Below are 22,399 nucleotides of genomic sequence, written 5' to 3'. Positions count from 1 at the left end.
GGAATGGGTTGCCCAAGGAGGTTGTGAATGCTCCATCCCTGGCAGTGTTCAAGACCAGGTTGGACGAGGCCTTGGGTGATACGATTTAGCGTAAGGTGTCCCTGCCCACGGCAGAGGGGTTGGAACTAGATGATCTTAAGGTCCTTTCCAACCCTAACAATTCAATGATTCTATAAACAGTATTATTAGGAAATACATAGAGGAGCAGAGAGCCTTTTAGTATTCCTCACAGCAGAAAATGTGTCTCTGATGGGTGTCTCTGTGAAGATCTGCATTCAGAATGCAGAGCTACAATGGGCACACTGTTCAATACAGTTCTTTGTGCTGTCTGTAGAATACGGAGGGTTTTTTTTTATGGGTGCTTAAATGTTTTTTGAATTAGTCTGACTGCCCTGATGCTTGAAGTTAATGATAGCAGGTGGTGGGGATTGTCCTGAAAATCTAAGAGCAGTTTTGAAGAGTAGACCTGAAATACACGAGAGGTTGGTGGTGATCCACTCCCTGTCTCACCTCTTGCTGCACAGGGTTATGAGGAGGGGGTGGAAAAAAGAGGACGTGCTACCCCAGTATTACTCATCACCACCTGTTAAGCTCAGGGCCCTCTAGACACAGAGAGCCCATGGCTTGGAGAAAGACCCACTTCTTTTGAGCTCTACATGGTTGGGTAGTATGCAAAGCTATACCCCAACATAGTGCTTCAGGTGCTGCTGAGGGCGGCCTCCCCACTCCCTGCAGAACCCTGGGTGCAAGGACCGGCCACCTTTCTTGGGCAGCCTATTTTCCTCACAGGAAGAAGAGACAATATGGAGGCGTCCTGCTAGAGCATGCCTTCTGTTACTTGCTGTTCCTCCATAACTACAGCCACTCCTGATCTGTGAACAGATTAGTGCTTTGGGGAGGAGGAAAACACCGCCATTGCTCACTACAGCTCGTGCTGTTTTCAGGCCTTATCAAGAGGAGGAAGGCTGGTATTGATTTGAGAGAAGACTTCTGGCCCTCTGGTTGCATGCGTGCCTTATACTGAGAACCCCGTGGCCCTGTCCATCTATAAGTCTCTACATACCGTTAAATATTGACTTGGAGAAATCTCCAGGAACTTGCCAACAAAGTTTAAGTTAACAAGCAGGTATTCTTTATTGCAGCACCAGAAGACACGGTGAATTGCTCCTCCTAGCATGTCTCTGTGCAAGTGATAAGCAATCTGTCCTTACATAGTCACTAAGCATACGTATTCGTTACGGAGATGCATATTCATAAGGTTACTTATGTATTACATCGTTCTTCTAGAAAGTTTCTCCCTCATGCACACAAAAATGTGGTAGCGGTCTTTTGGGGTTGTTTACTTCTTCCAACAGTCTTCATCACTTTGCTGTTCCTTGAACTTCTGTCCTGGCAGCCTTTGAAGCACGCACAGTAGATAAATGCTTATGCCAGCTTAATTAGTTTAATAACACCACTACATAATTGAATGATTTCTCCATGTCCTTCTACTTATCAATTAACTCAGATACAACTCATCCTGAACATCTGCTAGTTTCAGATTATCTACATGTTCTGTTTTGCTTACCATAAATTTCTTACAAGGTTACAACATCCCAGAACTATGTCAACTACGGTCATTTGTCTTATACAAGGATGATCACTAAGCAGAACTAATTTACTTACTTATAATAGATTATATTTCAGCCTATATTTCTCTATTTCAATACCCCTTTTTTCTATTCCTTTGCAAATTCTTTTGCAAAAGTTTCTTAAATCATTCCGTTCTAGAGTTTTTCTAAAATATTCTCCAGTTTCTATCTGATGTTTAACTGTTCTCTTGGTTCATTACTGATTATTTGCAACACCAAAAGGAACACACGACCATTATATCTGTAATCAAACCCATTCCTATTATTACTAATACAGTTAAAAATAACTCTCTCAACCAGGAGAGACTGGGTACCCATGATGTTAATTTTTCCCAAATTTCCTCAAATCACCACGAGGTGTCATCCTGCGTCACCTTACAAAATATTTTCATTGATTACAGAACAAACTCCTCCTTGAGATGCTAACAGTGTACTTAATGCCACTCGATTTTGGAGTGCTACTTTAGACAGGCTGGTTATTTCTTCTTGTAATGCTAGAATAGCATAAGCATTTCAATTTTCCATTTCCTCAATTGCTGCTATTTACAATCACTTTCTCTAATTCACTAAAACCTACAGATGGAATAAGCTATCTAACAACAACAAAAAAAAAAAGCAGTGTTTTGCTCTGCTATGGGATTATATCCTCGTTTGATTTATTTATTAAAACTACAAACCCAGGTTCCAGAGGGATGAATGTCAATTACTCTAAAGTCGGGAATCACTACTCCTAGTGTGCATGTTCCTTTCCAGTTAGGAGGCAAAGCCTTTTAGGCATTTTCTCCACATAACTAATACCACCCTTTTCCTTCAGGAACATTCCAATAACCAGTTAAAGGTTTTCAAAGATGAAGTTGCACTGCCCAGCTGTAATATGGGTAATTTCTACTGACATGTTGCCTTGTGGTCACATTTAACTTCTGACATATTCAAGGCTTGAATCCTTAAAACCTATAAATTTGTATGGCTCTTGTTGGTATAAACAGGATCTTGCCACAATCTATTCCAGTTTGTCTTAAAGGGGATAGGGAAGCCAATTAAAGGAATACCTGGTCTCTCTCCTGATTTAGGTAGCTGAGTACAGATCTAACAATCACTCTTGTTTAAGACACTGGTAACATTTTGTATCAATCTCAGATACAGATTTTGATTCCATGCTTCTACACCTATTATTATACAAGTCCAAATTATGATAGATGTACTCTCATGTGTGGGTCCTGAACACTCAATGTGCCATACTTTTTCTCAGTTCTGGTGTTTTTCTGGTTCTGGCTCCTTCTTAATTCTTAGTAATGTATCCAAGCAGGTTGCTCTTTTATCTTGATTGCAGTGAAGGTGATCAACAGCACCTGATATGGTCTACTCTGCTTCTCCTTAAGAGGATTACCTGTAAAGTTCTTAATATAAACCCTATATCCTGTCTTAAAAGGATGAATAGGGTAATCTAAACCTCTGGCCCTGGTCCCTAACACTCTTGCTGTTTATTTTTTCGAACTGTTTTCCTAAGTCTACTAAGAACTGTTGAAGGTATCCTTCTCCTAGTTCTTGAAGGCTCTCCCCTTTAAACTGAGATTGGTATGGACTTCCATATAGAATCTCAAATGGGCTAATTCCTTCCTTTGACCGAGGTTTTGTTCTGATTCTTAATAAGCAGATGGTAATGCTTGATACCAATATAACTTAGTCTCTTGACAAATCCTTCCAAGTTGTTATTTAATTAAGTGATTCATTTTTTCCACTTACCCACTGGCCTGAGGCCCATATGGGACATGTAATTGCCAATCCATTTCCAATTTCTTGCTGATTTCTTGTAGTAATTTTGCACTGAAATGTGTACCGTGGTCAGAGGAAATAGTTGCTGGTACCCCCAAAATGAGATATTATTTCATTTAATAGCACATTAATCACTTTTGCCCTGCAAGGGAATGCTTCTGGCCACCCTGAAAAAGTATCTGTCAATACCACCAAGTATCAATAACCTCCTTTTCTAGGTAATTCAGAAAAACCTGTCTGCCACTGTTGTCCTGGATCATTCCCTTTTCCAGTTGTCCCTACCCGATTCCTATTTTCAGTCTTAAGATTATATTTCAGACATAGTTGACATTGTTTTGTCACTAATTGCACTATGGTACAGAAATTTCTTCCTATGATCTGTTTGTTTAAATGTTTATACAAGGCATTACTTCCACAATGAATTTTGCTATGCTCTTCTTGTATGAACTTCCATAATTGATTATAGGGGATCACTACTCGCCCATCAGGCCTTTTCATTTTCCTGTCCTTCTAAGTCTTCAGTTAGTTTCATATCTTCTTTAGAGTACCTAGGTTTATTTTGCTCAATTACCTGTTTACCGTCAGAAATTAAGGACATCACCTCAACTCTTTCTGTTTCTGCTGCCCATTTAGCCTCACGATCAGCCAAATTATTTCCAATCTCTTGATCAGAGTTACCTTTTTGATGTCCTTTCTAACGTATGATAGCCACTTCATTAGGTCATTGTACAGCTTCTAACAATCGTAGAATTTCCATTGCATGTTTAATTTGTCTTCCCTGGGTATTTAAAAGTCCTCGTTCTTTCCAAATTGCTCCATGTGCATGAACTTCACCAAAAGCATATTTGGAATCAGTCAATATGTTTATCTGTTTGTCCTTTGCCAACTCCAAGGCTCTAGTCAGAGCTATTATTTCTGTGTTTTGTGCTGAGGTGTTAGAGGGTAATAGTTTAGCTTCTGTTACCTTTGAAGTTGTAGTTATGATGTATCCTGCTTGTTGTTTACTGTCGTTAACAAAGCTGCTGCCATCAGTAAACCACGAATCTGCACCCTCCAGAGGTTCCTCCTTCAGGTCTGGTCGGCTCGAGTATACTGTCTCTATAATGGCCAAGCAATCATGAACCAATGTTTCGGTGAGAATTTCCTGAAGGAAAGATGCTGGATTCATAACATTAGTGACCACAATTTTCACATCATCCAGTTCTACCAGGATGGCCTGATATTTCAAGAAACGCGATGACGATAGCCAATGAGTACCTTTTTGTTCTAGGACAGTTGATACTTTGTGTGTCACTAACACGGTAATCTTTTGTCCCAGTGTAAATTTTCAGGCCTCTTGTGTTTAAGATAACTGCTGCCACTGCTCTCAGGCATCCAGGCCAGCCTTAACTGGGCTCATCCAGCTGTTTTGAGAAATAGGCCACTGCTCTTTTATAAGGTCCCAAATTTTGAGCCAAAACCCCCAAAGCTATTCCCTGTTTCTCATAGGAATATAGCCAAAAGAGCTATAGTCCAAGTCCAGGAGCCCAAGAGCTGGAGCTCTCCCGAGTTCTGTCTTTAAACTTTTAAACACCTCTTCAGCTTGATCTGTCCATTTTTAGAAAGGTTGGATTTTCTTTTAGCAGCTCATATAGGGGTCTTACCAGAACACCATAATCATGGATCCAGAGTCGACACCACCCTGTTATTCCCAAAAATGTCTGTGGAGATCTTTAACCGTGGATAGTCGTGGTGTTTGACAGATTGCTTCCTTCCGAGCTGCTCCAAATTCTGTTGTCCTCCTGTTATTTCATATTCTAAATAAGATACTCGAGTTCGAATTATTTGAGCCTTCAATTTAGATACCCAGTATCCATTTAGTCCTAGAAGTTTAACAATTCTACAGTCCATTGAACACATTCTTTCTCAGTTTCAGTAGCAATTAATAGGTCGTCAACATATTGTAGTAAAGTGCCTGTCTGGGGGGGTGCTTCCCAGGATTCCAATTCTCCTGCCAATTGATTTCCGGAAAAGGTCAGACTGTTCTTAAATCCCCGAGGTAACATTGTCCAAGTGACCTGGGTCCTCCTTCCTGTTTCTGGGTTTTCCCATTCGAAAGCCAATAAATTTTGATTTTCTTTGGCCAGGGGCAGACAGAAAAATGCATCCTTTAAGTCCAGAATGGTAAACCACTTCTGATTATTATTCAATTTAGTCAATAAGGTATATGGATTACTGGATATAAGGATACTACTGGATGAATATCATCCACAATTCTGTTAATTGCTCTGAGATCTTGTAACTTTTTCCATTGGATTTCTTTCCTGGCAAGATAGGAGTATTATATTCCAATTCACATTCAGTTAATAATCTATATTTTGAAAAATTATCAATGATTTCTTTGATTTCCTTTTGATCCTCCAATTTTAAGGGATATTGTTTTATTCTAATTGGGCAGGCCCCCCTTTTTATTTCTACTTCAACAGGCAAAGCAATTTTTCATCTTACCTGGAACTTCAGATGCACATACTCCCAGATATACCTGGATTAAGGATTTCTTCTATTTCAGGGAGGTCCTCCTGTTTGCTTTTCTGTTGAAGATAAACTCAAAACTGCACTTAATTGATCATTTTTAACTCTTAATTCCATTTTGCCTTCTTTAAATGTTGCTTCTCACCCTAATAAAGATTTTTTTTGAGAATTTGGCATGTATAAAAATTTATGCATTCCTATTTGTTTTCCCAATTTATACTCTAAAGGTTTCAGAAAGAATGCCCTTTGTTTTTCCCCCCCCCTTGGTGGCCAGTAGCTCCCACAACTGTAACAAATTCTTTTCCCTCTGACTCAACACCAAATATTTTGCTCCTGTATCCACTAAAAATTCCACTTCATTTCCTTTAGTTCCTAGCTTTAATTTAACCAGTGGATCTGGTAGGATACATTCCCCAGGTCCCCGTCAGCCTAGTTCTAACTCAGTCACTGAGGCTACCTTGTAGGTATTCCTTTTAGGGCAGTCTCACTTCCAACATCCAGATTCCTTACAGTATGCACACTGATCTCGTCCCATAGGAGAAGAATTCACTCTTTCACCACTGCCTGACATTCCTTCTCTACCTCTGCCTCGTTCCCTCACATCAGTCCCTCCACCAGTTTCCACTTCTCCCAAAGCAGCCACTGTAGCCGTGGCTATAGCACGACCCAGCTTTTTCTTTACCTGTTCCCGATTCCTATACGCTGTCCATGCTTCTTCCTTTATTTCTGTTTGTATTTATCCGATAAATTCTTACTCTCCTCGGGACTATAGTCTGTCAATATGTCTGATACGTGGATTGACTCCACAACTCGTTAAAGTTGTAAAGTAGTTATGCCTTTTATTCAGTGCTGAGACGCACAGGGATAATTCCTCAAGGTCATGCTTACCTCAGTGTTGTTTCCCTCTACATTTATTCTCTAAAGTTATATATATTCATAAGGTTTCACAATACGCCTATACATATTCACGTCCTATCCCAGCTTCATATTATAATGAGCTAGAAGGTCCTTTGTGCCTGTGCAGTGCCCCCTCTGGTCATGGGCAGGGGTCTCAAGGTGAAGTAAATGAGTCTTCCTCCTGTGGGTAAGGGTCTTCAAGATGAAGTAAACGAGTCTTCCTCTTATTGAACTTTTCACCTTTTAGTCTTCACGTATGGCCTAAGGGTTTGGTCGGTGTCCCAGCCATAAACCATCTGCTTTTCCCTCTTCAGTCTGCTTTTCCTTATCAAAAGCTGCTTATCAGTAGAATGAGGCATCTGCTTTTCCTTGTCAACAGAACCAGGTGTCTGCTTTCCCCTATCAATAGTTAGTGCCTTTGTTCTGCTTAGTAGGTATGATAGGTACAGACAATACTTTTGCTTAAGCAAGCGAATTCCTCTAACCCACTTGTACAACCCCCTTGTACATTGGTTAACCCTGTATCATGTCTATACCTTTAAACACAGGAGCTGCGTGAGCTCCTTCCATTTTTATTTTTTTTTCCTCACAGTTGCTCACCCTGCTCTGCAACAGCTGCAGATGCCTGCCTCTGAAACAGCACTTCTGTTTTAACCCTTTCTTAACTCTGAATGTGAATCTGCTGCTTCTTGCCAGTGACAGCAACTTCTTCCACCTTATCAATATCAGATAGGACAGATGCAGAGGGTGTTCTTCTCGGAGGTACATGTGATACATAATTCTCCAGTCTATCTTCCCGATTAGTCTGTTTTTTTAATTTTAAACAGCCTTCCCCAGTATCATAGGCTCAACAACATCCTCCAGCTTAGCTTTCTGCTTTTCCCTGTCCTTTTCCAAAGCCAAAATTAAGGGATCTGGCAGAGCTATATTAATTTTGCTTTCCGTCTGCCACTCCAGGTGGTTTCTTAAAGTGAAAAACATATCTGCATACATCACTTCATCCCAATTTCTTTGTCCCCTTAAGAACAACATCAATTGCAACAATGTCCTATAGTTCAGAGTTCCATTTTTTAGGCCATTTTTCCTTATCTTCTGAAGTACTTAAAGGCCACCATTGATTACAGTATTTTATCAAAGTTTTCTTGTTTACCGAGCTCCCAGGAGACCCTTCCAGTTCTTTCCAGTGTGCCAAAATACACCCTAAAGGACTCTTTTTCAAGATTTCTTCACTCTGTTGATTTCCCATTATTAATTTCGCATTCACACACACACGGGATCTCAAAGACACACTCCAACAGTTACAATACTTAAGACGTAGACTAAATTCAATCAAACAAATAACAATTAATACTTGAGACAGAGACTAAATTCAATCAAACAACAATAACAGTTACAACATCCTGTCGCCAATACCAAAATCGTTACCACAACGAGCCACAAAATAAGTCAAATACCAGTAAAATCAATAACCGCTTCAGCAAGACACCCCCTGCATCTTGCAGGGCCTAAACCACAAGACGCCCCCTGTGTCTTGCAGGTGTATACCAAACGGACACTAGCAGCTGGGTATACGCCTTTACCTACGAGATTTCCTACCTCGATTTACAGGCGGCTTCCAAACCTTGCGTACGCTTACCAAACCAATTTAGTTTTTATGTAAGATGCCTCCTGCATCTTACAGGCTATATAAAAGATGATTCTTGTCTGCTCCTGCAGCAATCTAAGTCGAGAGGTCAAGTTCCCGAGGGCCCTAGGGAGTTCTGTCCTCAGCAGGTCCTGCAGCCTAGCAGAGAGGGTCCCATCCGGGGTGCCAAATTGATTCGGAGAAATCTCCAGGAACTCGCCAACAACGTTTTAAGTTAACAAGCAGGTATTCTTTATTGCAGCGCTGGTTGACACGGAAGATTGCTCCTCCTAGCGTGTCTCTGCCGCATTGCTAAGCAATCGGTCCTCACAATACTCACTAAGTGTACATATTCATTATGTACATGCATACTCATGAGGTTACTTAAACATTACATCATTCTCCTAGAAAGTTTCTCCCGCATGCGCACAAAAATGTGGTAGTGGTGTTTAGGTGTCGTTTACTTCTTCGAACAATCTTCATCATTTTGCCGTTCTTTGAACTTTCGTCCTGGCAGCCTTTGAAGCATGCGCAGTAGATAAATGCTTATGCCAGCTTAATTAGTTCAGTAACACCACTGACCTAATTGAATGATTTCTCCCCATCCTTCTACTTATCAGTTAACTCAGATACAACTCATCCTGAACATCAGCTAGTTTGTTTTGCTTACCATAAATTTTGTGCAAGGTTACAAAGTCCTAGAACCACGTCAACTACGGTCATTTATCATATACAAGGATGATCACTAAGCAGAACTAATTTACTTAGATTATATTTCAGCCTATATTTCCCTATTTCAATACCCCTTTCATTCAGTCTCAACAGGCGCCGCATCCACGAGCGCAGCGAGCCTCCCCACAAGACGTGCGCCACAGCACCACCTTCCGCCTACCCACTTGTCCTGCCGGCGCAGAGAGCGCAACTTCCGGCTGTGTCATTCCAGCTGCGCCTTGGAGGGTGGGGACGGTGGGAGGGGGCAGTGGGACTGCCGCGGCGGTGCGAGTGCGCATGCGCAGCGCGGGAGGCTAGAGGTGGGGAAGATGGCGGACGGCGGAGCTGAGGGGGCGAAGGCGAATCGGCCGCAGCCCGCAGGAGGTGAACATGTAGTGCCTCTCGCCGCGCAGCTGCGGGGTGGGCGGGTGCCCGGGCTGGTTTCCTAGGGCTGGGGGAATCTTGGTATGCTGCTCCCGGCAGGGCAGGCCTGGGCCGGACAATAGCGGGTAGAGGGGGTGGCCCAGCCTCAGGGGGCTGCGCTGGGGGAGAAGCGGAGGATTGGCCCTGCCCTCTCCCAGGCCTGAGGATTAGCCTTAGCCCTAAAGGATCTTTTTAGAAAAGGGGATGGTTTCTCCTTGCCTTATTTCTTTCCTTCCGAAAAATAAACTAAAAATAAAGATACGCGGAGTACTTATGCCGTGTATTGCAAGAAATTTGGTTATTGCTGTCGGCAAGGATGAAAACAACGCCTTAAGGACCAGCTTTTAGCAGCTGTGGTACCTTTTAAAAATGAGTACGGTGAATAGTTCTTACTTGTGTCGTTTTAAGCATCTTGATTTTTTTGCTTGGCATCAATGTGCATGTTTTCTGTTTGGTTTTATGGTATTTATACTATGCACATTCCTGTCATCTTCCATATGAGTTACTGTGAGATATCCTGGAATTTTTAATAATGTTTCTTTCCTTTCCTTCCCCAACTTAAAATCTAAATTGCAAATATTAAGGGCTTGGGGTTTTTTTATCACTGTTTTATTGTTTTGGTTTAGAATGTTTAGGGCTGGAAAGGACCTTAAGATCGGGGTAACCTGTTCCAGTGCATCACCACCCTCACAGTAAAGAACTTCTTTTATCTAAGCTGAACTTCCCCTGTTTGAACCCATTACCCTTTATCCTATCGCTGCAGTCCCTCATGAAGAGTCCCTCTCCATCATCCCTGCAGGCTCCCTTCAGACACTGGAAGGCTGTTATGAGGTCTCTATGCAGCCGTCTCTTCTCCAGGCTGAACAGAACCAATTTTCTTAGCCTGCCTTTGTATGTGAGGTGCTTCAGCCCCCTGATCATCCTCATGCCCCTTCTCTGGGTTTTGTTTGTTTGGGGTTTTTAAGTATATCTGTAGGCAGAGAGAGCATTTGATCTGTTGAAAACTTAAAACAGACTTGTAAATCTATTAGGATAGGCTCAACAGTTAATGTTATTCTTGATAATCCCTAAACCATGAACAATAATACTAAATTTTTTGTCGTTTCTTGACTCTTGGTTCTGTCTTGGCTTTAATGGGGGTTTTTATATGTGTTCTTTTTTATTTATTTATTTTTATTAGTAGTACAGCAACTGGACAGTATCAGTTTGTCAGTTATCCATACCACTTTGTCTGCTTGTTTGGTGTGCTGGAACATGTTCTTAATGAATTCTGGTCCATTAGATCTAAGGAGGGATACTTACTCCCTGATGATTTTGGAAAGCAATTTAGAGTGTTTAACGTAGACCCCACTGATCTTGGCAAAAGCCAAAGTTAACTTAGTTGTGGCTGGTTTGTTCCTGCTGCCACCAGTGGTCACACTCCATGGGGCATTGTCAATCTTTGCCACTTAAATCACCTAGACAGTGAAAGTTGTCCCCTTACGTAGTTTTACTGAAACTCATCTGTGAAGTAGGACAGCTTCTTATTGCCATGGTCCATGAAAAGAGCACTAGTCAGACTAGTTTTGAAATAGTACTGGTGCTTTCCATAGGTGAAGTAGCACCTGCTTAACATCTCTAGGAAATTATAAAGAAGCCTTAATGTTTTGAAAATACATATGCATTGGCATGGGAGATGGGAGATGCCTGTTTAATGAGTAATACAGGCCTGCTTTTCTGTTCCCTGCGGAAATAGAATGGCGCAATGGCTCTCTCCCCACCTACCCCAATTGTCCTATGCCTTTTATAGCTCCTTCAGCAAGTATTTCTCTCAGCAGTCTACAGTTTGTCCTAAGTGGAGCCTGATAGAAGTAACATTGAGAATGCAGTGGAGATAGGAGCTGGTTTTGAAAGAGAAGCTATTTATTATTTTGGTAAGAAAACAGATGTGGGTAAATTGTATTTGGCTTCATCTTGGGCTTAGCAATATTCTGGAATTTGCAGCCAAACAAGTAAGCTGTAGTTTAATTAGCTTCAAACTAGCATTAGTGTAGGGACCTGCACTGGTACAGTGTGACCTGAGATATGGGCTGCTGGAAATCTTTTATCTTAGAAAAAGATGATTTTCAGGCCCATGGTCCCAATGCCTCTAAGGGTAGTGAATTGTCTACCTGCCCTTGGATCACCTTACAGTCTCTAGTGCTGTAGGCTGGACTTGCAATTGAATATTCTTTTAATGTGATTTGATGGACTGCAGACTGCTGTTTTGGAAACTGTGCTAAGAAAACCAGTACCCAAGGTCACTTGTGTAAATTTTGCTTTTGTCTCTTTCCTCCTTTGTTTATCACTTTTATATCGATATTTTCTGTGTTGAATTTCTAGTGGTGCAGATTAGTACCATTTTTTAATAGTGAAATTGATTGCAGGCTGGGTTTTGGGTGGTTTGTTTTGTGTTTTGTTGGAGTTTTTTCTTTGATCTGCTATGTTTCCAAAGGTGACTAATCAGTTTTTGTTCAAATCACTTCTTACATTGCTAGCTGGTAGAGTGAGGTAGAAAGGTTATATTCTGTTGCTTATGATTTGGGAAATAGCAGAAAAATATATACTGATGGTGTCCCAAGTTTTTCTTTCTCCTCTTGTTTGCTTCCTTTTTTTTTCTCAGAGCTACAATCTTGTTGACCTTGAGTTCAGACTAGCTACTCTCCTACTGCTCTATCTTACTGAATAGGTTTTTGCTGTTAGAAAGCAGCACAAAAAGCTTTCTTCCCTGATGGTCTGAATTTGCTGTGCATGGAGGGTCCTCTTCTCCACTTGGTACAGTGAGGAACTGGTGCTAGCTCCAGTTTTTCTTAGACTGATGAGTGCATGAGCACTTCCCTGTCCATTCCCCACTGCATTTAACCCCCTTCTGCTACTGCAATGATTTGCTTATTGCAGCAGCAGAGAAACATATTCTTGATGAAGCATTTGTATGTTTAGAATGAGTTTACCAGGGACACCTTTGTCTCTTGGTGTAGCTGAAGCCAAGTGTATAGGAATGAAAATGTGATTTGAGTGGGTTTTTTTTTTCTCTGTGGATCATTTTTCCGCTGCTATGTTTTCCGTGACTTTAAACAAAACCAGAAAAGATGAACTCTATATATATGTTTTTCTCGTGCTGATTCCTTCCTCAAACAGAGCTTGGCAGATATATTACAGATGAGATGCAGACAAGCAGTGACTTGAAACATGATTGAGAAATTTGGCCTCACTATAGTCACTTCCACGATTTTAGAGTTGTGCCAGACAAGCCTAGAGACTGGCATGAACGTGTTTTTATAGAAATTCAGTAGAATTAATTGCAGCTTAGATTATCTACTCTAGATTTGGAATTGGGATTTCAATTATGAAAGCTAATCTATGGCAACTTAAACCCTAAAAAGATTTAGTCATCTACATTTAATTTACTACATAACCTTTGACTTCCATACTAAATAAAGAGATGGTGCTTCAAGATTGTTTTCCTGGCTCATACACAAGAAATTCTTGACAAGTAGTGGAGTGTTTGCAGTTTCTTCTTCTCTTTGTGTTTTGCTGTCCACTAGATGTACATTGGTGGAAACTGCTGTCACTAAAAACACCTTACCTATTGCACCCAAAGTATAATGCTTTTTGAGGTTGCTGCTCCCATCAGTCTGCTCAGTAAAAATAGCTCATCTTGGTAAGTTGTTTCGACTTCACCAGGACCTGAAGAAGAGGCAGAAAAACCTGTGAAAACTAAGACTGTTTCTTCCAGTAATGGAGGAGAAAGTTCGAGTCGCAGCGCAGAGAAACGGGCAGCTAACGAAGAAGCTGAAGACTTCACCACAAAGCCTGCTCCTGCCAAAATGTCCAAGTTTGGATTTTCCATAGGCAGTCAGACAACAAAGAAGGCATCTGCAATATCCATCAAACTAGGAGCAAATGTAAGTTGTCTGAGGGCTTTTAATTTTAGTGAAACTGAGGCAAAAGGGGAAATTTGGGGATGCTTCCTTGCAGAAGGAAAACCTTGAATTACATGAGGTTAACTTGGGTAATGTTTAAGGAAGCATTGCAGGGCCAGCTGGTCATGCCTGTGTAAGTACTTCAAGACAATTTAATACCAGGTCATTTGTTTCAGGAAGCATAAGACTTGATTGAAATAAGCTGTACATCTTTTGACCATACAGAATAATCTTGTAATGAGATTTGATAGGTCTGGAATAATTTCCTGTGGGAAATGGGCAGGCTTGTTAAACTATACAGGCTACTTTGAAATGAGTGCTGGGAGCTTCGTTGCATAGCCTGCTTAAAGCTACAGGAAAGCTAGTACTTTCCTAGGTAGTTTAATAAGTCATCTTCCACTCCAAAGATCTTACTTAGCATGGGGAGGTATAGTCTATGTTTCATGACTTTGCCTGTTCTTTACAAGGATAGTGTGATTCATTTATACTATATGCAAGAGATGAGGCTTTGTTACATAGGTTTCTAAGAATTTTGAACCCCTTTATTGTCCAGTATAAGACGTCCTTGCACTTGTTCAGGTATGAATCTGATGCGTGTCTTTACTATCGAAGTAGTCTTCTGCTAGCTTGGGCAAGGACAAGTCAGATGCTGCTTCTCTGTTTAGTACAGTTAATTTACACTTCCCACATAGCGCTGGGATGGATATGTTATAGATACTTGTCTGGATGAAATTCAAACTATAATTATGAAAGGCTTGCACCTCCAATGCCAGCATTTTAGAGATCTGCAGAAAATGAAGAGAATGTTCTGTTACTTTGAGATGGGAGGGAGCTGCAGATGGGCACATTCAGGGGTCTAAGTGCAAACAGGTCAGCTGAGACTTCAGAAAAATGGACAAAGCTGCCTTCTCTGAGCCACTGATGTTGAATTGTTTTAAGCAGGAAAGCTGTTATCTTGTTAAAAGACAATATTTATCTTCTTGGAATTGATGGATAAGAATACTCCAACAGAATAGTGGAAACAGTGACATAGTGAAATTTTGAATATCACAACTTACTCAGGTTCTGATTTAATTGCTCATGTCATGCTCCAGTAGCTGCATATGCCTGCAGCGTGCAAGAAAGTTACGGCTTGCTTATGGGAAGTTGTAATGAGAAGGCTCGGCCTGCTGTTTGGAGTGTCTCTCACAAATAGCAGCTGTTTTCCTTTTTCATTAGAGAGAAAATGTTATCCGCTTGTTTCTATATTATGTTATCTGCCTGTTTCTATAACAAAAAACACTTCCCCTCCCCACACCATTGCATGTTTCAGTGAAGATGTTGGCTTCATTTTACCAAAATACCAAGGGTAGCTTATTTGAGTTAGTAGACTTATTTTACCTTTGCACTTGTTTTTTTCCAGAAGCCTAAAGAGCCCGTTCCAACCCTTGCTCCAAAAACCCTTTCCGTAGCAGCAGCTTTCAATGAAGATGAAGATGTGAGTAATAAACCAGTGATCAACACAACTTGAAGTACCATTGGTGTGGGTTAGAGCTAGCTGGAGAGAGTGGATCATTTAAGGTTCTTTACATACATGTCGGGGATTGTCAACCCAGAAACATCTCCTGTATTTCTCTTTAAGAATGTGCAACTTTGTAGCTCTGCATTGGCTCAAGAAATCATTAAAGTGCTGATAACTTTTCCCTGAAAATGAGATGCCTACATAGTTTGAATTAATGGTTGATTTCTTTGGAATTAATAAAAGGGGGAGTGAAGGAAAGTTATGCTGCTTCTGTTTTGCTCAGTATTTTATTGTCATGTTACTGATCCTTCTTACATAGAGGTGAGCAAAGGAACTTGCATTTCTTTATGTCAAACCTCAGTTTTGTCCTAAGTCATTTTGCTTTTCCATAGGGCTGTACTTTATCTTGTCAGGCATTTGAAATGTTCAAAAGGTAGTGCCCAGCCACACTTTAACCTCCTTTCTCTCTGTAGAGTGAACCTGAAGAAATGCCTCCAGAAGCTAAGATGCGCATGAAGAATATTGGAAGGTAGGTCAGCTTTTAACTGTGGTTTTGGGGAAGTGTGAGTGCATAAAAATACCTTCTGCAGCATGGGTCAGATCTTGCAGATGGCTTAGAAATATAGGAAGGTAGACTAAGATCAAAAAGGTTTTCTCAAGAAGCAAGAAAATGTTAATACAGTTATTTTCAAATGTTCCGCTGTAGGTTAAAGTAGCACATTTACATTTGCACTTTGAATCCTGTTTGCCTTCTTTTTGAGGAGGAGATTGATTCTATATTAAATAGAAGTTTGTGTTCTTCTTGGAAAGGTAATGGGTGGGAGTTCCTGCTTGCTGCTAAACTTTGTCTCCTTCTAGTTGTCCATTTTATAAATTGCCTTGAAGTAGGATAGTCTGGTCAGATTTTTAAACTTCTGTGCAACTTCAGAACCACCTCTTTCAGAAAGACAAAGAATAACTTGTTTGCTTTTAACACAAATCGATGTAATTCTTCTGCTTGTCCATTTATTTTAGGATTGCTCCTATACCATCTCACATTTGTGGTATTTTCAGAGGAGGCTTCACCTAAGTTAGGGATGAATTTTGAGCATGTATATTTTAAAAGCAGTCTCTCATGACAAACACCTTTAAAGTCAGTCCCCTGGAGGTTCACTGCTGTTCAATGGGATTTTTATTCTCCTTGAGCAAATTTGGATCCTCAATTTTGTAGTGCTTTTAACAAATTCTTCAGAGCAGCAGTTACTGCCCCTCCCACTTCCTCTGCTGACCCATCGCTTTCCTCTTTCTTGATGTGCCACATAAAGATCAGTTCTGTGGCCAAATTATAGGTGCTAATAGAGAGGACTCCTGATGTAAGGGAAGGAAACGCATGGTAGTTTCTGGTGGCAGGTTGGACCTGAAATTGGTGCTTTTAGCGTCATGTTGCACAAACTGCTATAGTTGAGCTGACTTTCTTAACTGATCTTGTTTTACTTTCTACAGGGATACGCCAACCTCAGCAGGACCAAATTCCTTCAACAAAGGAAAGCATGGGTTTTCTGACAACCAGAAGCTATGGGAACGAAATATAAAATCTCATCTTGGAAATGTCCATGACCAAGAAAATAACTAAATGATGTGGATTGAGAGTTGGGTGTTTGGGGGGAGGGTGTAACATTAAAGGAGCAGTTTCCTTTTTTAAGAATGTTATAAGATTATCTTTGGAGCCACTTTTTTAAGAGTTTGAGGGGTACACTAATAAATGAGTTTGAAATTAGAGGTAATTTATGTTTTGTATACAGATTTCAAGGCATTTGCTAATTTTGTAGTTCGATGTGATTAGTTTCAAAAGGTTACAGATAATAAAGAAACTGGAGTGGTACCTTTTTAAGATTTTTTTTTAATTTTTTTTAATTCTGTTTTTCTGGTTTTGGTCAATGAGTAGTTAAGGTGGATGAAAAAGGTTACTGTCTCTTTAATGAGGTTAACATTGAATCCTTTTGCATTCTCACTTCTGGCTCCCTCTTTATAACAGGAGAAGCAGTTGACTCTTTGCAATACTTCTAAAGAGAGTCAGCATTGTCTTGTGCTAGAAGTGTTAGTGGACTATTAATTTGAATATAAACTTATGCAGGAAATAGAACCTGGATTTTTTCCTCCCTGCAGTCACCTTTTGTTGTGTCTCTGCAAACTAGGAATTATGTTGCTCTGAGTGGCTCTGATAACTTAGCTCTAATTTTAAGACTTCATGCAGGATGTGTAACCTTCTGTGGCCTGTTTCATCCTCAGGATATGGGTCTTGTCTGTATATTAGATACAGTCTGTAAAGAATATTCACTACAAAGGTAAATCAGTATTTTCAGTGTGCTCCTCTTAAATCATTAGCTTCAAGTAGTGCTTGTTAGCATTTCCATGTGGTATACAAAAACCACTACCAAAAAGACAAGCTAATGTACATTAAGCTTCACGTTTGGTTGAAATATTTTTCTTTCTTTAAAATGCCTAGAAGGAATAAAAGCCACACCAAAAATCGGTAACTTACTGCTTAAGTATGAAAAAATAAAAAGATGCACTTTCCCATTTGTTTTGCCATTTGAAAAATATGCCTTGATGCTGGTGACCACAGTGAACACTATCAGGTTAGAGAAGATTGCTGTATTTGCAGTCCTAATGCTTCTAACAAGAGTCAGCTTCAGGACTGAAGCTCAGCCTTTTCCTACCCACCTGCCTTTTGTAGCACTTGTCAACGATGACATTAGTTTGCTCAATTTAATTTCCTAGGTGTCATACTGCAGAATGGTGCTGTAGGATTTCAAACCTAGTAACAAGTGTATAAATTTCAGTCTAATTTAGATTGTATATTTTTAAACCATTTTACAAGCAGAACTAGTTAAACGGAAAGTTATCAACAGCAATAACAACCCCTTCTCTCCAAACAAGCATACAGTTCTTTTTTAATTCAAATACCTGATAGTGCCGGCTACTAAATTAATTCCAGCCTGGAACTGGTCATGGAATTCAATATGTTAATTTCTTTCATTCTCCCTTTAAAAACTTTCATAATGCTGAAGTTGAACCTGCGAGTGCAGAAAGGAAAGTGCATCTTGAAGTGTATTTTTTTTTTAGTTTTAGTATTATTATTTTAGGAAAACTCTGACTATTTAGACTTTTGAGTTTGTAAGTTCTAAAAAATATTTTTTTGTATTTTTGTATTGTACGTGTTACCTTTTTTCTTTTGAAGTCTGATGCTGTTGAATACCTGTAACTATTTTCCTTTAAAGACTTGTTATAAACGTAACATAAAAATGAATACTTTTTTTTTTGTCATAGCAGAAATCTTTGGTTTATTTAGAACAAAAACAAAACATACTCTCAGAACTGACTTTCAGGACTTCCAAAACTGATTTGGGCATTACTGGAACTAGGCGAGGCAAAATGAAGCATTTTAGTTTTCACTTCTTTTCATCACCTGTGATTATGTTTGTCAAAATAAATCCCTTTAAGATAGTGGTAATTCACAGTGAATAACGATTTTATCTTGCTCCTTAGTAGTTGCTTGATGCTGTCTTAGTCACTTGTATTAGGAAAAAGCAAAACGGAACTTTGAGGAAGAATAAGTGGAGGACTGAGACCTGTTCTTTCTTAGTCAACCTACTGCCACCACCTTCCACATCTTTGGCTGAAGTAGACGTTCCTGTTAACATAATTTCCTGTACTTCAGAATCCTTTATGATGTTGCTAGACAGAGCAGCAGACATGCTAGGAAATGCCTTCCATGCAAGTAAGAGAGTAAAAGTTATATTTATCTTGCTTACTGACATGGTCAATAAATAATCCTAGACCTTGTGAGAGACTGGCAGCTTTTACATCTCAGTAGGGATCCTGTCTCACTCAGTGTGTGAGTTCTGTTCCTCAGTGCTTTGTGAAGAAAATCCATCAGGATGGCCTCAGTCCACTCAGGACCAAGTATCTCACAAGCTTATCTTACAGCTACAAGGATGGTGTTTAATGTCTGATGCTTGCAGGAAAGAACTGATTGGAAAAGTGTCATCAAGGCACATGTTAGCTACAATTTCACTTGAAGTTTCAGGCTTTTGTTATAGTAACCGTGGGTTTTGCATGAAGGTGGTCTTGTGTGTGTTATTTTTTTTTTTTCTAAGGTGACTCAAAAATTCTAAACCTCAGGGTAGGCTGCTTGGTTTAGCTATCTTAAGTGCTTCCAGGAGATCTGCTGAGACCTTTACCTGTTTAGCACAGCAAGTGTGTATCTAGCAGTGGTTGAAATGTCTGCCCATTTAACTTGTGCAGGTTTACCTCAGAAGACTTATGCTTTCTTAGCACTAAAGCTTTGCTTAGCACCTGAGCAGCTTGCAGAACATGCAAGATATTAGATGAAGATGTAAGTAGGTAGGCAGTAGCCTTCTCTGTGTTACCCTGTAGCTAGGCTGCTTTTGAGCCTGCTGGGCTGCGAATGGAGCCAAACTCCATGCTAACTGTATTAAAATAATGTAAGTAAATAATCCCCAAACCAGTGCTGCCAGCCACTGACGGCAGTGTGTCAGACACTCCTGGGTGGAGCCCCTTGCACACTTCATTTCATTCATTTTAAAGTTTAGGGGGTACACTGTGCAGATTTTCCAGGTCAATATTTGATCAGCAGGAAGAAGTTCCCAACCAGCCTATCTGCAAAGTAACTGGTGGATGCTATTATAATTTCATGGGCTTACTCCCCTGTCATAGATGACCTGAAAACTATTGGTATTCAGCCAACTTTGACATAACCAACTACAGTGTCTTAATGTGACCAGCACAGCAGCAGCCACAGCTGCCTTCAGGCCGGTTGTACTTCATCTCTGCCTCTGCCAGCTTTGTGGAGCACCCTTTGTCAGAACTGACATGAGTGTGCCGGGGGTGGCTTTACCAAAGCTGGCTTTGTGAGGAGATACGGAAGACATGTCAGCTTTCAAAATGATCTCTTCTGCTTTCTGAAGAGCCAAACAGGTTTTAAACTATAGGCAGTCACTGTTGCAACTAGAACTCTTTGTAGGCTGCCACGAGATGAGAAATCTGGAAAAGCAATCGAATTTCCAGAAGGCTTTTTATCTTTGTAGTTAGTAGCCTTAAAAGGTTTTCTGCATGAAGAGGTTGGGTTGTTTTAATTCATTATAAGGTTACAAACTGAGGGATGCTGAGTAGTTCTGCCCTTAAGCTACAGAAGGGAAAGCTGCATTCCAAAATCACCATAATTTGTCTTACGTCCTCTGCCAAGAGATACTAGAATGCTGTAAGAATTGGACAATTAATTTACTTTTTACTTTATCCTGTTAACACCTTCCTTGTTTCCTCTGGTTTTATTAACAAATGGATCTCTTACTGTTCTCTAATTTTGATCTGTTGGCATCTTAGTAACTAAGTAGTGCTGAATTAGGAGAGCTGCTGTGTTTAATGATGTGAAGCCATTGCCTCAGGGTAGATGCATCGTTACCCATAGGAGTAAAAGCATGAAGCATAAACTGTTACACTTGAATTCTGTGTTTAGTGTGTTACATTTTGGGTTATAAACTTCCATTTAAAAGACTGAAGTGGTGAGAGTCCAAGCAAGGTTTAGGTACCAAAGCAAACCCTTAAACTCTGCAGCATGTGCTTTTTGTGGTACACACATGTATGACAGCTACTCTTCAGGCCAGGAGGAGCAGGGAAGCATGGCAGCGACTCTCACAGCCAGCAATCACAGTATGGATTTTTTGATTCAATGGCACATAGCAAGGTCTTAAAAGCTTTTGCTATGCTTGTGACTTAGTTCTTAAATTTGGTTCCTGGGATTTAATTTCCCAGTGAGACAGGTGGACAAATGAAGTGTTTGTGGTTCTGTAGTAAGAGCTCAGCTGAAACTTTTTGACATGAGCCTGTGTTTATGTTTTCCTTGCAGTACAAGTTTATTAACCTAAGGTAATGGAAGTCAAAAACATAACTATCTCTCCTCCCCCCCCCCAGCTTCCCATAATCTGTAAACACAGCAGTTGCATATGAAGTGTTGGCTGATGCCCAGTAACTTGTTTGAAAATCATAATTCTGCCTTTGCTTTTGTGTAGCCATCCATGTTCAAATGGACATCAACCTCCACTGTACAGAGTTGCAGGCACTGAACAGAGTAGCAAGCACAAAGAGTAATTGCAAAACTAGCATGGATCTTAGGCTGTGCTTTGTTTTTCTTACTCAGATGCATGCTTAAGATGGTCATGTTCACATATAAAATTTAGGGCTGCAACAGGAAGATCTTGGGCTACAGCACATATAAAAGCACTGACTAAGTTAATACTGATATTCCTGTCTGTAAGGCAGGGTGCTTTATCCAAGACAAGAAATACTGCCCTCATCATAAAACTTCCTCATGCAGTTGCAAGATAAACAGTTGTTTTCTGAAAAGTCCTTTCAAAGTCACTCTGGACCTGTAAGCCTGCTTTCCACCAGCCCTACAGCCTCTTGCCTTCTAAAAATGGAATGCTTTTGCTGGAGAACAGGTCTCTAGTAAAGACTTAGATTTGCTAGCAGTGCTAGGTTCCCACCATGTGATCAGCAGCAGCTGTAAGACTGGCCCTTATGATATTAGATGTATACATACTTCCAGTGCTATAGAAATTCATGGCTCTTCCTTTATGATCCTGTCTCTAGTGAAAACAAAGTCGGGGGGGGGGGGGGGAATTATCCACACTTCCCTTTTTGCTGTTTTTCATCTGTAGTTGCATCTGTGTTGAACAGTTGTTCAGTGGTAGGCTACATTACTTCTTCAGCACCCTACCTTTTGAAACCCCTGTTTTTATTTAATTCTACATTTCCCAATTAGCTTGGTTACCTCTGTGGCTAAAACGCTCCCAGCATTTCCCCTAGGAATCAGAATGAGCCACAAAACAGTTATCAGCCTTTCTGCAACAATGACTTTGTCTTAAAGTTGCTCTAACAGCAAACAGAAAAGCACAGGACACTGTTCCTTCCCCTGGCTGAAGGCAGCTGTACAGCTCATCTTTCAGTCAGGAGAATGATGCTGGAGGACAGCTTCTAGGCCACAGCTCCTGTCTGCTCAAATATCCATCTCAAGATAAGTGCTGTATGGTGGCAGACTTGTGCAGAAACCCAAGCCAAGAGAAATAACATATGAAGCAAACTAAACTGGGTATAGCTGGGTAGCAGGGTCACATAATCCACTAAAAGGTCTGGCAGCCGAAGTGATTTCAGGATGTGTTTGGTTAACATCATGCTCTTGTATAGCCATGGTCTGATACAATTTAGGAGGGCAGCAGGTTTCCTTTCCTCATACAAGTTAATGGTTTGAGCCTTAAGCAAAAATTGAAAAGCAGGTGTTACTATAACTGTTCAGACCAGACATTATCTCGGTAAATACTTGAGAAGT

The 22,399-nt window shown here is 40.4% G+C and overlaps 2 protein-coding genes and 1 long non-coding RNA gene across 5 annotated transcripts in view; 2 read left to right on the top strand and 1 right to left on the bottom strand.

Moving 5' to 3' along the window:
- NXPE3 (neurexophilin and PC-esterase domain family member 3) overlaps positions 1–22,399 on the top strand; it is a 480,868-nt gene that overhangs the window by 367,238 nt on the left and 91,231 nt on the right. The gene's annotated exons all lie outside the window — the stretch shown is intronic.
- LOC134166811 (uncharacterized) lies at positions 1,116–5,612 on the bottom strand. Its single transcript, XR_009966007.1, has 3 exons — positions 5,048–5,612; positions 4,369–4,502; positions 1,116–3,018 (listed from the first exon to the last, which is right to left on the bottom strand). It is a non-coding gene; the product is annotated as an uncharacterized LOC134166811 (long non-coding RNA).
- PCNP (PEST proteolytic signal containing nuclear protein) lies at positions 9,395–18,299 on the top strand. Of its 3 annotated transcripts, none has more exons than XM_062624776.1 (5): positions 9,395–9,531; positions 13,273–13,493; positions 14,914–14,988; positions 15,486–15,541; positions 16,495–18,299. In XM_062624776.1, exons 1-5 carry the CDS (start codon positions 9,477–9,479, stop codon positions 16,622–16,624), a joined length of 537 nt encoding a protein of 178 aa, XP_062480760.1. In that variant the 5' UTR covers positions 9,395–9,476; the 3' UTR covers positions 16,625–18,299. The 3 variants fall into 3 exon arrangements, with proteins under 3 accessions (XP_062480760.1, XP_062480759.1, XP_062480761.1); XM_062624775.1 differs by having other exon boundaries at positions 9,462–9,567; XM_062624777.1 differs by lacking the exon at positions 9,395–9,531 and adding an exon at positions 9,923–9,943.

The sequence above is a fragment of the Pezoporus occidentalis genome, unplaced genomic scaffold (genome assembly GCF_034315485.1).
Source record: "Pezoporus occidentalis ecotype Australia unplaced genomic scaffold, CSIRO_AGI_Poc_V1 ctg271, whole genome shotgun sequence".
In the NCBI taxonomy this organism is placed as follows: domain Eukaryota; kingdom Metazoa; phylum Chordata; class Aves; order Psittaciformes; family Psittacidae; genus Pezoporus; species Pezoporus occidentalis.
Note: the sequence above shows the minus strand (reverse complement) of the source record. Positions and strands in the feature narration are given on the sequence as shown.